The sequence below is a fragment of the Muntiacus reevesi genome, chromosome 8, assembly GCF_963930625.1.
Source record: "Muntiacus reevesi chromosome 8, mMunRee1.1, whole genome shotgun sequence".
Classification (NCBI taxonomy): domain Eukaryota; kingdom Metazoa; phylum Chordata; class Mammalia; order Artiodactyla; family Cervidae; genus Muntiacus; species Muntiacus reevesi.
This window is the reverse complement of record NC_089256.1, coordinates 6,823,172-6,841,777: the sequence shown is the minus strand read 5'-3', so window position 1 is coordinate 6,841,777 and position 18,606 is coordinate 6,823,172. Positions and strand designations below refer to the sequence as shown.

The following is an 18,606-nucleotide window of genomic DNA, read 5'->3' as shown; positions in this document are numbered from 1 at the left end:
ATGAATTTGAGCCAACTCTGAGATATTGGGAAGGACAAGTGAGCCTGTTGTGCTGCAGTCCATGGGGTCACAAAGAGTTGGACACGACTTAGAGACTGAATAACAAGAAACACAAGACACTAAATCTGGGTTCAAAGGAGATATTCAGGCTGAAGATAAAAATTTGGGACCAGTTAGCACAAAGATGGAAGGGGAAAGGATGAAATGATTTATGAAATGAACAGAGGGAGAGAAAAGAGGACACTAGAGTACTTTTATATTTATAGATGAGGAAGAACTAGCAAATGAAACTGAGAGGAGACTAGCTTGAAGAAACCTAGAATATGTGGTATCCCAGAAGTTGTGGGAGAAAAGACAATATCTTAATAAAGGAGTGGTCAAATGATCCCATGAGGTTAAGAAAATGAGGACTGGGAGGTATTTATTGGATTTGGCAACATGGAGGCCACCAATTTTCTTTCTTTTTAAACTTTTATTGGTGAATAGTTGCTTTACAACGTTGTGTTAGTTTCTGTTGTGCAACAAAGTGAATCAGCTATGTCGTTGCTGTTCAGTCACCCAGCCATGTATAACTTTTTGCAAATGCAGGGACTGTAGCACGCCAGACTGCCCTGTCCCTCACCATCTTCTGGAGTTTGCCTAAATTCATGTCTACTGCATTGGGGATGCCATCCAGCCATCTCATCCTCTGAAGCCCTCTTCTTCTGCCCTCAATCTTTTCCAGCATCAGAGTCTTTTCCATTGAGTCAGTTCTTCACATCAGGTGGCCAAAGTACTGGAGTTTCAGCTTCAGCATCAGTCCTTTCAATGAGTATTTAGGGTTGATTTCCTTTAATATTGACTGGTTTGATCTCCTTGCTGTCCAAGGGACCCATAGGAATCTTCTCCAGCACCACAGTTTGAAGGCACCAATTCTTTGGCTCTCTGGCTTCTTTATGGTCCAGCTCTCACAACAGTATGTGACCATGGAGAAGACCATAACCTTGGCTATAGAGACGTTTGTCAGCAGAGTAATGAATCAGCTAACCATATACACATATCCCCTCTTTTTAAGATTTCTTTCCCATTTAGGTCACCACAGAGCAGAGTATTGAGTACAGTTTTCTATGCCATACAGTAGGTTCTCATTCAGTTCAGTTGAGTCGCTCAGTTGTGTCCGACTCTTTGCGACCCCATGACTGCTGCACACCAGGCTTCCCTGTCCATCACCAACTCCCAGAGCCTAGTCAAACTCATATCCATCGTGTCAGTGATGCCATCCATCTCATCCTCTGTCATCCCCTTCTCCTCCCACCTTCAATCTTTCCCAGCATCAGGGTCTTTTCCAATGAGTCAGTTCTTTGCATCAGGTGCCCAAAATATTGGAGTTTCAGCTTCAGAATCAGTCCTTCCAATGAATATTCAGGACTGATTTCTTTCAGATTGACTGTTTGTATCTCTTTGCAGTCCAAGGGACTCTCAAGAGTCTTCTCCAATACCACAGTTCAAAAGCATCAATTCTTCAGTGCTCAGCTTTCTTTGTAGCCCAACTCTCATATCCATACATGACTATTGGAAAAACCATAGCTTTGACCAGATGGGTGTTTCTTGACAAAGGAACGTCACTGCTTTTTAACATGCTATCTACGTTGGTCATAGCTTTTCTTCCAAGGAGCAAATGTCTTTTAATTTCATGGCTGCAGTCACCATCTGCAGTGATTTTGGAGTCCCAAAAAATAGTGTCTCACTGTTTCCATTGTTTCCCCATCTATTTGCCATGAAGTGATGGGACCGGATGCCATGATCTTAGTTTTCTGAATGTTGAGTTTTAAGTGAACTTTTTCCCCTCTCCTCTATCACTTTCATCAAGAGGCTCTTTTTCTGCCATAACGGTGGTGTCATCTGCATATCTGAGGTTATTGATATTTGTCCAGGCAACCTTGATTCCAGCTTATGCTTCATCCCATGAACAGTATAAAAAGGTTCTCATTAGTTGTCTATTTTATACATAATAGTATATATATATATATATATATATATATATGTCAGTGATTTTCTTAGCAAAAATAGAGTCAGATGAATGGAGAAAGAACTCTTATTGGAATGCGCAAAGAGTAAATAAGAAACAAAGGTCTATAGAGAAGATGGGCAATTCTTTTAAAAACTGGCTATGGATGGAAATAGAAAGTTGGGAGGTATCTGAAAAAAGATACTGTAAGATCTTTTCAAGGGAATTACCAAAAAATTAAAATAGGTGATACCAGAACATGTCTATATACCCTATGTACTCTGGTTGAGAAAGAAAAGTTAATCATACTGGAGAAAGAAGGAATATCTGAAGGAGTGAAATACTTGAAATAAAAAATAAAAGTAGAAGAACTGAATTTTGGCAGGAAGGGATTCTTCCTTAGGAACAGAATAGAGAAGAAAAAGAATGTGGTGCAGAATCCAATGAATTTTCAGATTTGGTAGATTTGGCTTCTATTTTCCTAATGAACAATAAAACAAGGTCATCAATTGAGAGTAAGTGAAGTGAGAAGAGACATGAAGAGAAGGTAAGAAATAGTCATCATGAAGAGAGGGAAAGTAGTCTTAACTAGAGACACATAGACTTAAGGCAGTGTTAAAGAGTTCTGCGGAAGTTTGAGATTATGAATGTAAAGGAAAACCAGTTAAATATTCACTGTGTGATTTTTCTCTAGTGATGTTCAGCTGCTTACATGCAAACAATGGGAAAACACATGGGTGAGTTTATTCAGGATTGGAGTCTTACAAAGTGAATACAACACAGAGGGAGAAAGACATGGGAGTTGAATGCCCTTCTAAAGGAATGACTTTAACAATTAAGGAGAGACTAATGCTAGACAAGGAGGCAAACAAAGACAGGAGAGACTGTCACCAAAAGACTACAAGCTACTTATTTTCCAGTTCTCTCACAGCATTCTGTTTTTCAACCTGAAAAGAAGCCCACCAATCTTGACGTCTTATTTAATTCACTGTATTACCCTACTGGTCCTAACTTTCTTTTCTTCCATACACAATCATAGTATTATCATCTAAACCAATAAAATGAACAATCTAAACATAAAAGACTAGCAATATTAAACATTATTATTAAGTTCACTATATTAATTTCAAACCTGTAAAAATCCAAGATGCTCTTGAATGTTTTGCTTCTTTTCTGTAATAAATGATTCAAAGTGCATTACAGCTCGTGTGTATGCTTTGGAGCGAAAGGATGCTACTGCCAGAGTATCCTGAGGTATGAGGTCTAGAAAACGAGTTACACTCTGATAGTCTTCATAATCCACAGTAGACACTAGATCATAAAAAGATAATTGAGTAATTAAAGACTTAGAAGATAAAATTTTAAATGTATACATTTAAATTTATTCTAAATTTATTCTATTTTATGAAATAAATTAATCTACATGTACCAGTGTATCTTATTGAGAATGTAACTACGAGCAAGAGGACTGCTCAGAGGACTCTTGCTCCAACAGCAATTATTACTTACCTTACCTTAAACAGTCATTTAACTTATCTGGACTTCTGTTTCTATGGACAGAGGAGCCTGGGGAGCTAAAGTCCATGGTGTTGCAAAGAATCAGTCACGACTGAGCAACTAACACACACACTTTCCTATAAATATTAGCATCTGTTTTGCTTTCCTTAAAGGTTATAAGGATCAAATGTAAATTCACATTAAATGTTGAGGATATATAAAGATGATGCAAAAGATCTAGTGTGCAAAGAATCCTCCTGCCAATGCAGGTTAGACGTAAGAGATGCAGGTTCAATCCCTGTGGTGGGAAGATCCCCTGGAGGAGGGCAAGGCAACCCACTACAGCATTCTTGCCTGGAGAATCCCATGGACAGAAGAGCCTGGCAGGCTGCAGTCCAGAGAGTCGCACAGAGTTGGATACGACTGATGTGACTTAGCATACATGCACAAAAGATACAAAGATGAGTTTATTATTAATAACTATAAAAACTGATAAAAAAAAAAAAAAAAAACTGATAAAATATGAGTTGGGAAAAAGCAAAATTATGGAAATAGCTTTCTTTTTAAAGTTTAGAATTCTTTATTAACAATCTATTTCTTTCCTGTGTTGCTATATCTACAACATTAACTATTAAGCTGGAAATAGAAAGTAAAAGTGCCTTTCAAGTAAAATCACAAATACTTTAAAATGGTAATTTTTTTTAAAAGAATCTAAGAAAAGACCTAACTGAAAAACATCTGGACTAGCTAGTTTAAGAAGTCTTATTTAAAAGCCATAGCTTTTAATAATGACTTATAACAGCATGTAGAAAACAGAAAACAAATTTCATAATCCAGATAATAAATTTAAATGAAATTATATTTAAAATAAGTTTCTTACTTCCATCAAAATTTGTAATTCATTTCAAATTATGAGAAATGTTAAAGGTATTATACTTTTGAAACATTACAAATGTTACTCTTAAAAGCTAGAATTTTCATTACAATGTTAGTAAGAAATGATAACAGTTTGTGCTTGGTTTTTTTAATGTACCATTTTCACATGCAGAAACAGAAAACAAACATTTAATTGTAGAGTTAACATAAAACATATCAATATGTTGTAGAGAAAAAAAAGTCATATTGTAGAGAAAAACATTCCTCTAAAAAGATAATTATCTGTCAGTCCAAAATATCCTAAAAAAAATAAACTATTGTGCTTAACAATAGTTTAACAATTGTTAATAGCTTAACAATAACAATAGCTTAACAATAACTATTGTGCTTAACAGGAATGTATGTGTTTCCACTGATAGAGGAACGAGAAGGAGATGCTCACAAGTGGAGAACTTAATAAAGGCCTCTTTAAGGATCTTAGTCAGTTTTTCCAATTAGTCTCAAAGCTTTGGGGGAAAATCATGTTTTCTCACTAAAATGGCTGAAGTACAGAGAAGCAAAATGATCATATACTTTACCCATTTGCCACAAGGATGAAAAGTACAAAAGTTTAAAGACATTAAGTGTACCTATTAATGTCTGAAGAATGTAATTCATCAAAATCTTACCAAATGATTATATCATAGGGGAAAGTATCATTTTAGACTCTAATGAGATTCCTCTTTTAGTCACCTTAGTGGGAGATGTAATATCAAAGGGAAAAAAATATCATGTTAGCAGGTGTAACAGGGTATTAGTGTTGTAATATATACTAACCATATTTTCTTTTTTTGGTGAGAGAATCTGTATTTTATTTTCTTGTATTGGTGTTTTTTTAATTGTACATAATTGCTTTACAATGTTGTGTTAGTTTCTGCTGTACAACAAAGGGAATTAGCTATATGTATACATTTATCCCCTCCATCTTGGAGAGAATCTTCAGACTCAAATTAAAAGATATAACAATGCTGAACTGAAAGAAACTGTAAAGTGTGAATATTGTTTGTAAATTAATTCAAACAAATTATTTAAAAATATGACATTCATGAGATAATTAGAACTTCGGAAACTGGATATTTGATATTAAGGGATAATGACCAGTTTTTTTAGGTATCATATTTGCAAAGAGTCCTTACCTTTCAGAGCTACACTCTCAAATATTATAGATGAAATAATGATACCTAGGATTTGTTTACAAACAATACGGGGTAGATAAGTACATAGCAGTACAGATTAACAATATTACTAATTCCTTTTATTATTAATTAATTTTAATTGGAGGCTAATTACTTTACAACATTGTGGTGGTTTTAGCCATTTATTGACATGAATCAGCCATGGGTGTATGTGTCACCCTGCCCTGAACCCCTCTCCCTCCTCCCTCCCCATACTAAGCATATTTGGAGAGGCTGTTGGATACCAAACACTACCAGAGACAGGGAAAAAAAGAATAAAATAAGTGAAATGAATTAAAAAAAAAAATAGGTCATGAAATGAATGAAAGTAAAATCTTTGAAATGTAAAACTTAAATGTGAAAATGACTACAAAGAGTATCTCATAAGTAAAAAAAGATAAAGAACACTTATATACATACACATATATGTATACATACAATGTATACACACATTGAGGGAACATGGAATAAATGAGTTAACAGTGAGGAGTGGGTTAATAACATTAACCTAGCATTTATTTCACACTTTACAATTTACTATATATAATCATCAACCCACTTAATCCTCAATCTTCTAGGGGAGATAATATAAACCTTACTTTATGCAAAGAAAAATTAGGTATATGTTTTGCTTAAGGAACTGAGAGTAAGAGTTTAAAGAGAGGCTTTCTTACTATAAAGTAACCACCTTTTCTCAGACAAGGCCATCTCCTGGGGAGGTAGGGGTAAAAGGCATGCAAGAAAATATAGGTCTTTTAAAATCTTATGCTTAAATTATAGAATTGATATAGGAAGGAGCTAACTGGTTAATAATAAAGAGAAGGAAGTATATAGAACTTATGACTTACCCACAGAGTCCACCTTATCTCTATTTGATTTGCCTTGTGCAAATTTTTCAGCATTCAGTGCCTGAAACTTGTGCCTTGCCCATTGTGTGAGATGGTCAAGCATGGAGAACACAGTCTGTGTACTGAGTTGACACAGATCAGATGCACTGTCTTGGGTACTTAAGGTATGATGATCATCATGCTTTAGAACTGCCATAATTTCTGCATAAACCTAAGAAGAACCGTTTTATGGTTAATGATCTATCTACATAATACCATTTTACTATTACCTGATATATAAGGTTGACCTTATAAGGTTGATATATAAGGTTGACCATTTTAAGGGAATAATTTTCAAAAGAAAAAAAATCCATGATGGATTAATAATAAATTATCTTTCTCATTAAAATTAAGCCAATAAAATGCTTCTCTGAAGAGAAAATATACTGTAAAAGAGTCACAAAAATAGACTTGGCCAAGATGGTTGAGACTATCCAAGCGCCTGTGAGAGATTATGATGTCTTTTTCGTGCTTTATCCGCAAACAGACACTTCAAACAAAAGGAAAGCCCGCTGCTCACTGTGGCAGTTTCTAGGATGTCACTGTCAAACAGGCAGGTAGATATTCATGTGCAAAGCCCTGTGGTAGGATTCAGACATTCTCCAGCTATGGGTTCTGCTCCAAGGAAGCCCCCTTGTGTGTACACATGATGTGCACACATGAGCAATACAAGGTAGCATATGATAAGGTGTAAATAGAGTGACAATATCATGGAGCACTTAAGCAATGAATATACACAGGTTCAAGGGAGGCAGTCATGAGAAGTTAGGGTACTAGCCTGCAGTTTGATTTTCTTAATTAAGGTGGGCCCTTTTCTCAAAGCAAAACTTTTTTGCCTCCAAAATCTGATCTGTGTTAATTCTAAGGTCCCTTGTACTCAAAGAGTCTGTGTTTCCATGTCATTTAACCTCTCTGTGTCTTAATTTCCTCATCAATAAAATGGAATTACAGACCATGCTCTGTAATGATACACCAATTCTAAAGCAAAACAAAATCACTCTGCAAAGTTGCTTTGTTGCTTTACTGAATCAGATCAAAAGGGCACAGAGTGCCCTTCTTTTCATTTTCTAAGGTTTCTTGGTTTTGACAGTAGGAAATCTGTCAAGCTTGAACCTGCAAGCCTCTTAAGGCCTTTTAAACTAAAATGATATATTTGAAATAAAAAGTTAATAGTGACTTTTGTCATATTTTGGATTTGTGCCAAATGCTTAGTATATTAGTTAATATTTAAGAAAATAAAGCAGAGTTCCTATTAAAACAAACAAAACAAAAAACAAAAAAAGAGAGTCACAAAAATAAATACAGTATCTGCAGAAATCATTTCAGAGTAATTGAAGGGCATGTACAAACAAAAAAAAATCAAAAGAAAATATGTTCATGATACTGGATAAGAGAAGGCACCGCATAAAAGGTTTAACATTAAAAAGTTATAAAAGATATACAAATTTGGCACTTATATTTAAAATTTCTCATGGCAAAAGATATAAGCAAAGATTAAAAAGAAAACCATAAACTGGAAAAAAATTTTCTACAACACGACTGGCACAAATTGGTATCCAGAATACATATCAAACTCCTACTAATTATTTAAAAAGGCACACACATACACAACCCCAAATAGGTAAAGGATATGAACTAGGCATTAAACAACTCTTTGATAAATAAAAGCTTAAAAAAGGATTTTGTAAGTGTTTAGATATGTCATTACATAGCATACATTGATCTACATTTCCAACTAATACATAGCCTTTTTAATACTAACTACATTTCCCAAATGTTTGTACAAACAGAAACCAAATAAAATGATGTATCTCACCTCTTGTTGATCTTCTTGATTACACCCCAACAAAACATATACTAAAATATGTGGAAGAAGATAGATGGTCACCTTGAAATCATGCTTCATCATAATGCTACAGCAGGTGAAGATTTTACTGGCAAGATCATGCCGAACCTATAAACTCCAATGGTTTAGAGACAGTGAGTAGTTTTGTACATTTTATTCTTTTGATTAACACCAAAACACAACATGTGAGCTAGTCTATCACTGTAGAGTAGGTATTCTCCTATGAAGAAAGGCACTCAAGTAGGGAGGATTTAGCTCACCATCCCTCTGGTCAAGTGTCTAAACTGCTGAGACCCCTACAAGAGCAACATAGCTACTTAGGCTGCCAACTATCTCAGCAAAAATGGTCTTTCCCCCCTAGACTTCATTTTAAAATGCATCACGTTTTGTTACAGATTAATTTTGCTAATCACATTATCTTTTACTTAGCTACATTAAATTTAGTATATTTATTCCCTGAACAAATAGATGAGGAAAGTAACCAGAAAGTATTTCCTGGGCCAGCAAATTACACACAAGACCACATTTTTATTAAGTAATCAACAATGATTAACTATAGGAAAGAAAATAAAAGAAATAAAAAGTTTACATTACTTGGTGTTAGAGTCAAATTTTATTGGTATGATCCAACCCTCAATTTACCAGCATTAATGTTCTCCTATAAAAGTTTAAAGGTTTTTCCTTCTTCAAATACAAATCCTTCACTTAAAAAAAAAAAAAACTAAATACAGCTACATAAAATATTCCACAGCTGACGGTAATTAATTTAATAGTATTAATTTAACATTTCACATATCATATTTTCGGTATATTCACTAAAAAAGAGAAAAACTTTATTGAAATTATCAGATATAATTTATTATAATGCTTTAAAACACTAATAGAAATATGAATAAACAACAAAAGTTGTGAAATTTAAATACACATTAAACATTTTGGGGGAACACAAAGGTACTTTTTTTCTGTCAGATATGTAAAAATTTCATATTAACGAAAATATCAGGAACATATCTCTGTTTTTCCATGAAATTTCATTTTTAAAAAACCTTTACTTTTATTTGGGCTTCCCTGGTGGCTCAGCTGGTAAAGAATCTACCTGCAATGCAGGAGACCTGGGTTCGATTCCTGGGTTGGGAAGAACCCCTGGAGAAGGGAAAGGCTACCCACTCCAGTATTCTGACCTGGAGAATTCCATGGACAGGATAGTCCATGGGGTCACAAAGAGTCAGATACGACTGAAGAACTTTCACATTCACATTACTTTTATTCCGGAGGAAGTTCACATAATGTATTCTCTTTTAGAAATGGCCACTGAGGGATAATATATCTTTTTATTACCTGATAAATCTTTTTATTTATATAAAAAAGTCTGATAAGGCATTTATATTCTTTTAAACAATATTATTTAAAACATAAAATGATAGGATGTAATGTAATAAACATTTTATAAACACACTAAGAACACAATTATTTGTTTGATTAGAAAACTTTCTTCTTACTCAGAAACTGTTACAAAGAGAAACTCTCTATTAGTTAACGTTTTCTACAAAAATTTCTACCACTAACAGCACAAATATTTCAGTACCTACTGTGTGTGCTATGCATTCAGATAAATGTTCTCATTTCCTTTACAATTTCTATTCAGTTAAATTCTGGACAAGGCTCTCTTACCTTTGTTATAAGATAACCTGCCCAAGACGCTGACCATTCCGCAAAATTATTACCTAATTTACTTAAGTAAATTGGCTTCTTTACTCCAGACCAATCTGTTGATTTCTGAGAACTCTTATATCTGTAATTTAAAAATTATTTATTAAAAAATAAATATATATCCATCTGTCTAGAACTTTAGCATAAGGAATTATATCAACTCTTTTGCTGACGACCCCAATACAGCCTTGCCTTTACTGAAATCTGACGAGACGCCACTTTCCCTAAAGCCTTCTTAGTGACGGGGTGATAGGTCATCCTTGAACGCCCCAAGCACATCACTATTTGAGTCTGCTTCTTCCCTTCCTCAACGCTCCTTTCAGACCCTTCCAGCCCCAGCCTGGAACAAAAAGATCTGTTCCTTTGAGGTTCAAGTCATCCACATATATATACTATACCCAACTCAGCATGGACATCTACCAACTCACTGATAAATTTAGTAGATTGCTCAGCATTTTCCTTCCTCCCCAAGTCTTGTCATCCTGAGTGACTTCAATGTCTGGTTGGACCATCTAGTCAAACTGAAAACTTCTCAATGACCTTCTCCTCTACTTCTTTTTCAGGACTCCCTTGCCAAAACAAAGAAACTTCTTCACTTCCAAAATGTACTATTTAGACCCCACTTTTCGGCCACAGTTTCCCAAAGTTCCAGTTCTTTCACCCAGTTACTGACACATCTGTTCTCTCTCACTGAGATCTTCTGTCTCTTGATTCTGCTAAACTCTTTTAATCTATAATACCTCCTTTTCATTTACTTCTTTCCCTAACCAGCTTGGTTTCTATGGTCCTTCACTTCAAGCATTCTCTTAGTAATATCCTCTATACACTCCACTGCCACACTGTCTTTACCAGGTGGAGCCATCCACCAAGCTTCAAATCTTGAATCAGTCTAAATGCTTGCCCTCACTGAAATGATATCAAGGCCACTGCACTGACAGAGGAAACATCATGAAATTGCTTATGAGATCAGTACTACTACATATCTTAGTTTTCAACCTCAATGGACTTCTGTGCTGCCCAGAAATCCTATATATTCCTTATCAGCTCTCTCTTCTGTTTTCCACAGTGGCTATTTCAAATGATCATTATTCTCCTTACATGACCTATTACCACTGAACTGCTACTTTCAGCCAATAATCTTATCTCTTATACCTCTTACTTCATGGAGAAAAAAGAAACCATTAACACAACCCCACAGCTAAATTTGTAAATAAGTTCTATCCATCATTTTATCTTCCCCTATTACAAAGAAAGAGACTTCACTTCCTTTAATCACCCATGAGATATATGGCTAGTATATTCTGGATGCTACTTGGAGCCTTATTTTATCAATTATCACTTCTCTCTCTTATATAACTTCAACATGATTCTATTTGCTCCTCAGCACTAACATTTAAACCTGTTCAAACAGGTCTCATCTTACACATGTATTCAGCAATTATTGAGGTGAGTGGGTTCCTTTTTAATCACCAGTGTAAGGTTTGGAAATGACAAATATAGTTAATGCCCTACACTCAAGGTTCTCAGCAAACATTATGTATTTCACTATATCGTAAATTGCTAAAAAATGAAAAATCCAGTGTCTCTCAGTTAACCATCATTATTTTGAACCATCATGAATATAATTCTCTGGATGATTTTTACAGGTTTTATGCTAAACTTAGAAAACGATGGATATTGGGGAACAAGTAAGGCTCTGTCAAGTCACATCCTGATATTTTCTCCTAAAATTATTTCTGTGGCAATTGTGAACCATAGTTCACAGATCTATCTATCTAGTTCACAGAAACTCTTAAGCATCTACAAGTGCTATAAAATACAGATAAAGAAATGGAGAAGTATAGAGTTCTCAAAAAAGAAAAACCAAATTTTATTTTATCTTAATAAACTATATCTTTAAATAGTACTATTCATGAGAAATAAAATGATGTTTAAAAGGCTTCTAAATATTAAAAGGTATGTAGCAAATAAGTATACATACTTAAGGGCTCTTATAAAGAATTTTACTATGTGCCTAGGTTCTGTACTAGAATTCAAAAGCTAATTTATCCAAGGTCAAATATCCAATAATTTTGGGACTTAGACTACCTAAAACTAAAGTTTCTAACTAAAAATAATTAATGGACTTCAATCAAAGTTGAAGTTTTAAAAACAAAGTTTTTAAAATGGTAAAAAAAAAAAAGGTAAGAAATTTTTTTTTTTAAGAAGAAAATATTTTCACAGGGCTTCCCAGATGGCGCTAGTGGTAAAGAACCCGCCTGCCCATGTAGGAGATTTAAGAAACACGAGTTCAATCTCTTGGTCAGGGAAGATCCCCTGGAGGACGGCATGGCAACCCACTCCAGTATTTGTGCCTGAAGAATCCCACGGACAGAGGAGCCTGGCAGGCTATAGTCCAAAGGGTCACAAAGAGTTGGACACAATTGAAGTGACTTAGCACATACACATCAAAAGTTTCAACTCATACTCAATTTAAAGTAGATTTTTTCCAAAGTACTACTGACAGTTGAATTAAAAGATAATCCTTTCAGCTTCAATGAATTTGTCTAAATATTCAAAGTTATAGAATTTAAACAATGAGCAGATTGTTCTCATTTTGACTAGATTATAAACATAAATCATAATGAAAAAAATTAGAACATATTAAAAACACTTTTAATGCTAAAAAGTTATATCAAAAGTAACATTTATTTTATAAAGTTAAAAACAATTCTATCAAAATAATACTAATGAGTTTACAGACCTAGTATTTAGATGTGGTTCCAGTATTTCCCGAACATGCTCAGGAAATCGCCTCCACAATTGGTGACCGGGGCCATCAGTTTGCATCTCTCTGCAGTCATAAATGGAAAGTAACTCCTACAAATATATATTTTACAATTGTAAATCATCAATGAAACAGATACATCTTTACATCCACCAACATTCTACATACTACAGCTATAAAAATACATAGAAAAATATATAAAATTATAACATTTTGCAATTATGAACTTGCTTAGATTTATCTCAATGCTTAAAACCATTCAGGTGACTTACTCAAGGTCACAAAGCTGTGGTAGTACCAATAATGGAACATGTAATTTGCATGCTACATATAACATGTTCTAAAATGACAGTTATTTGGAGGAAAAAATTTGAATCTTCTATACTTGCAGGATTTTTAGAGTGTGACCTTTTCTGAATTTTAATTCAGTTCAGTTCAGTTCAACTCAGTTCAGTCGCTCAGTCGTGTCCGACTCTTTGCGATCCCATGAATCGTGGCACACCAGGCCTCCCTGTCCATCACCAACTCCCGGAGTTTACTCAAACTCATGTCCATCGAGTCAGTGATGCCATCCAGCCATCTCATCCTCTGTCGTCCCCTTTTCCTCCTGCCCTCAATCCCTCCCAGCATCAGGGTCTTTTCCAATGAGTCAACTCTTCGCATGAGGTGGCCAAAGTACTGGAGTTTCAGCTTCATCATCTGTCCTTCCAATGAACACCCAGGACTGATCTCCTTTAGGATGGACTGGTTGGATCTCCTCCTTGCAGTCCAAGGGACTCTCAAGAGTCTTCTCCGACACCATAGTCCAAAAGCATCAATTTTTCAGTGCTCAGCTTTCTTCACAGTTCAACTCTCATATTCATACATGACTACTGGAAAAACCATAGCCTTGACTAGACGGACCTTTGTTGGCAAAGTAATGTCTCTGCTTTTTAATATGCTATCTAGGTTGGTCATAAGTTTCCTTCCAAGGAGTAAGCGTCTTTTAACTTCATGGCTGCAGTCACCATCTGCAGGGATTTTGGAGCCCCAAAAAATAAAGTCTGACACTGTTTCTACTGTTTCCTCATCTATTTCCCATGAAGTGATGGGAGCAGATGCCATGATCTTAGTTTCTGAATTTTAATTAAAGTACTATAAATCCAAAATAGTTCAAAAATTCAAGGTATTTCAAATTCTAGATATAATTTTACTGAGCTTAAAATTCTGAAAATAAGATGCAAATGTTAAAGACCAATTTATTAGTCAAATCCAGCAATGAAATGGTTATATTTTACTTTCCTGAAAATAAAACAAGTGGGATTTTATAGATGAAGAAAAAAACTTTTCTAATATCAATCTTTAAAACAAGACAAATGTTAGGATATTATCTTTTATCACCTACTATTCTTTCTTTACAATTCCACTATAAAGGACCATATGCAACAGATATATTCCTATTAATAACAATTATAAACACTAACAGAATATGTACTTTATATTTAGAATTAGATCAATCAAAAGGTACAAACTTCCAGTTATAAATAAATATTAGAGATATAATGTATAACATGATAAATATAATTAACACTGCTATATGTTATATATGAAAGCTGTTAAGGTAAATCTGAGTTCTAATCACAAGGGAAAACATTCCTTGTGCTAAAAAAATTTAACTTTTTAAAAATTTAATTTTGTATTTATATGAGATAAATGAATGTTCATTAAACTTGTGATAATCATTTCATGATGTACCTAAGTCAAATCATTATGCTATGCACCTTAAACTTATACAGTACTGTATGTCAATTATATCTCTACAAAGTTGGAAGAAAAAACAAACAAAAAACACTAATATACTTACAGTTGTACATCTTGCTTCATATTTCACTGAGAAAATAAGCAATCACAAGAGACCTCTACAACTTCCATGCTAATATCTCCCCAGCGTGACAATACCACATCAGTGCTTATATGCTCTGCTTCCTCTCTTGCTACTAAAGATGAACTGTTTTTGCTTTTAATTAAGGCTATTCTTCCCACTTGTACACTGTATTCCACATCTCTTTACCTAGTTAAAATAGTGTTACATCAGTTCTCTTCTATATCATCACTATTCTCCCCTCGCTGAACTGTTACCAAGCACATGTAAACACATTGTCATTTTTTCCATCTTTACCCCTATTTCCTCCCTAGCTGCAATCTCATTCTTCTGCTCTCCTTGACAGCAACACTCTTCAAAAGAATTTCTGTAATTTTTCTAATTCCTCTCCTCCCACATGTTCTTAAAAATACTCTAATGAGGCTTTCTAAACTACACTGAAACTGCTTTTTTCAAGGACAGCAATGATCTCTATGTTACTATAGCCAATGGTCAATTGTTAGTTCTGAAATTATTATACCTACAGAATATGGTCAGCATTTAGATCATTCCATACTTCCTGAAGGGGCTTCCCTGGTGGCTCAGACAGTAAAGAATCTGCTTGCAATGTGGGAGACCTGGGTCATATCCCTGGGTTGGAAAGATCCCCTGGAGTAGGAAATGGCAACCCACTCAGTAGTCTTGCCTGGAAAATTTCATGGATGGAGGAGCCTGGTAGGCTTTCAGTTCATGGGGTTGCAAAGAGTCCAACATGACTGAATAACTAACACACACACAGACATACTTTCTGAAACACTTTCTTGTCTTCCAGAACACCATCTTCTTCCACCTTATTGGTAGCTCCTTCTGCATTTTCTTACTTTTTCCCTCTTCTCAGTGACTCCTCATTATCCAGGTCTCAGTTACTAGAACCTTTTTACCTATACATACTTCCTTAGAAACACAGTTTTAAATACCACATCTACTATGAACTACGAACACCTCCAATTTGTATCTTTAACTCAGGCCTCTAATCATGAATTTCAGACCTGAATATCTAACAAAATAAAAAAATATTTTAATTGAAAAAATATCATGAAAGGGGGCAAAGAAAATCAAACTGGAAAAGTGTTTGTTACATGTATGGAAGACATAGGATTAATTTCCACTACATCCAAATAGGTCTTAAAAGGTCAATTAAAAAAATAGACCATTACCAAGTGAAAAATGGGAAAGAGATCATTTAGAGAAAATTCACAAAAAAGCAATAAATATGTAAAAGATGTTATACTGCTCTTATAATTAAGCATAAATTAATATGAAACAATATCATATTTTGTCTGTCACACTGGCAAAGATTTAAAATTTTAATTAAAGGCAGGTTTGTCAAGGGAGTATAAAGTGGTGAAGCTTTTTTGATAATCAAATGTAAGCTCTGTATTTGTTCTGAGATTTTAATTTCAAGATATCTATATTATTGATATACTCACTCAAATACTCAGAAATTGTATATACGTTTTCTAAATAATTTTTTTGTAAAAACAAGATATTGAACAGAACCTACTTATCTTAAGTTTTTCAAACAAATTACAGTATGTTATATTGAATATAAAGTCACCGAAAAGAATGAATTAGAGCTATATGTACTGACATGGAAAATTACACAAGATATACTGTTAAACACAAAAGAAAATCAACAAATATGATCTCCTTGTTTGCTGGAGAACACATATATATTTGTATATAAATAGAAAAAATGTCAAAGTACGTATAATAATCGGTTAGGAGGGTGCATTTCTGTACTCTTGAAATTTTTGTCAAGAACTTGTATACTTGTATTACTTTGATAATAAAAATGATAGTTAAAAATTAAGAGTTCCTAAAGTATAGAATTTACAACTTTCTTAATAGAATTTAATAACATAAAGCCAGTAAGGTCTACATACACTCTTACCTGAATGGCATAAGCAGCTGAATCTTGAGCTCGGCTGTTATCTGCATACGCAAGGTAAGCTCTTGTTAGTTCCATCAATAATCCATAGGCAAAATTTGAATCTTCTACTCCAGTCTCAAAAAAAAAAGAGAAAAAATTATAGGATAATTTGTATACATTTCCTTAAATTGTACAGTGCATACCATGGTGAATTTAACTTAGTTACTTAAGTGAATTTAACTTAGAGAAGGAAAGCTCAGTAAGGTTCAAATGAAGTTTCGTACCAAGTCTAAAATATAATCTGTAGCTAAGAAGCCAAATCTAATGCTTTTAGACTATTTTTAAAGTGTTAGACTCATTCGATTTTTACAGAGACAGCAATTTGCATATTTTGGTTTTTTCACTCTTAAAAAGAAAACTTGTTCTACAGAATTTCCTAAATTGCATTCTGTAGAACCTTGATCACTTGAGAAGCTTCAAAAAATAATTTTAACATGCCCTTCTATAGGAGATTCATAATGTTCTCCATTATGTTAAAAGTTCTGTTTAATTTTGTTTTATAAGATTTCCCACATTCATTTGACCATGGAAACATTTTTATATACACACTATTAAAACATCCTGGGAAATTAGTTTCTCATGGAGACACTGAGCAATTGGGTTTAAATAGTAAAATTTAAATAATCAATTAGATTTTAAGTATTTGTCACAATTATGTTAGAAAGTTTATTTAAAAGAATGCAGCACTCCAGACTAGACTTCAACTTTATATTTTTTGGCTAAAGGTCTCTGCAGTAGTATTAAGGAATAAACTCAGAAATCACCTAAATTATCTAGTTTAGATCAAGTTGCCACTAAAGACAAAATGGGTCGGCGGTGGTCTGCTGCAGGGACAGGGGCTCTGGGTACAGTTGACTTGGGTATGGCATTGGCCTCTTGGAGGAGGTCGCCATTAACCCCACCACAGAGCTGCCAGAACTTAAACCGGACTGAGAAATAGACTCTTGGAGGGCACAACAGAACCACATGTACCAGGACCCAGGAGAAAGGAGGAGTGAGCCCACAGGAGACTGTCCCGGACTTGGCTGTGGGTGTCCGAGAGTCTCCAGTGGAGGCCTGGGTCAGTGGTGGCCTGCTGCAGGGTTGGGGGCACTAAGTACAGCAATACATGCACAGGATCTTTTGAGGGAGGTCACCATTATCTTCATTACCTCCACCACAGTTTGGCGCCAGGTTCCCTCCACCCATCAACAGAAAATTGAATTAAAGATTTACTGAGCATGGCCCCACCCATCAGAACAAGATCCAGTTTCCCCCACAGTCAGTCTTTACCATAAGGAACCTTTCATAAGCCTCTTATCTTTCTCCATCAGAGGGCAGACACTCTGAAAACCACATTCACAGAAAACTAACCAATCTAATCACAGGGACCACAGCCTTGTCTAACTCAAGGAAACTATGAGCTATGCCATGTAGGGCCACCCAAGACAGACGGGTCATGGTGGAGAGTTCTGACTATGGTCCACTGGAGAAGGGAATGGCAAACCACTTCAGTATTCTTGCCTTGAGAACCCCATAAACAGTATGAAAAGGCAAAAAGACAGGACACTGAAAGATGAACTCCCCAGGTCGGTAGGTGCCCAATATGCTACCGGAGATCAGTGGAAACCTAACTCCAGAAAGAATGAAGGGATGGAGCCAAAGCAAAATTAACACCCAGTTGCAGATGGGACTAGTGATAGAAGCAAGGTCCGATGCTGTAAACAGCAATATTGCATAGGAACCTGGAATGCTAGGTCCATGAATCAATGCAAATTGGAAGTGGTCAAACAGGAGATGGCAACAACAAACTTCAACATTTTAGGAATCAGCAAACTAAAATGGACTGGAATGGGTGAATTTAACTCAGATGACCATTCTATCTACTACTGTGGGCAAGAATTCCTTAGAAGAAATAGAGTAGCCCTCATATTCAACAAAAGGGTCCGAAATGCAGTACTTGGATGCAATCGCAAATATGAAGAATGATCTCTGTTCATTTCCAAGGCA

At 34.9% G+C, this 18,606-nt stretch overlaps 1 protein-coding gene across 4 annotated transcripts in view; it reads right to left on the bottom strand.

Annotated features, from left to right (window-relative positions):
- Nucleotides 1-18,606, bottom strand: part of ATR (ATR serine/threonine kinase) — a 115,127-nt gene that overhangs the window by 42,054 nt on the left and 54,467 nt on the right. For all 4 annotated transcript variants that reach the window (XM_065942911.1, XM_065942912.1, XM_065942910.1 and 1 more), the window contains exons 23-28: nucleotides 16,579-16,692; nucleotides 12,761-12,876; nucleotides 9,979-10,099; nucleotides 8,278-8,415; nucleotides 6,423-6,633; nucleotides 3,120-3,298 (exon numbers count right to left, since the gene is read on the bottom strand). In XM_065942911.1, coding sequence (XP_065798983.1) covers nucleotides 3,120-3,298; nucleotides 6,423-6,633; nucleotides 8,278-8,415; nucleotides 9,979-10,099; nucleotides 12,761-12,876; nucleotides 16,579-16,692 — 879 coding nt within the window. The remainder of the gene's footprint in view (nucleotides 1-3,119; nucleotides 3,299-6,422; nucleotides 6,634-8,277; nucleotides 8,416-9,978; nucleotides 10,100-12,760; nucleotides 12,877-16,578; nucleotides 16,693-18,606) is intronic.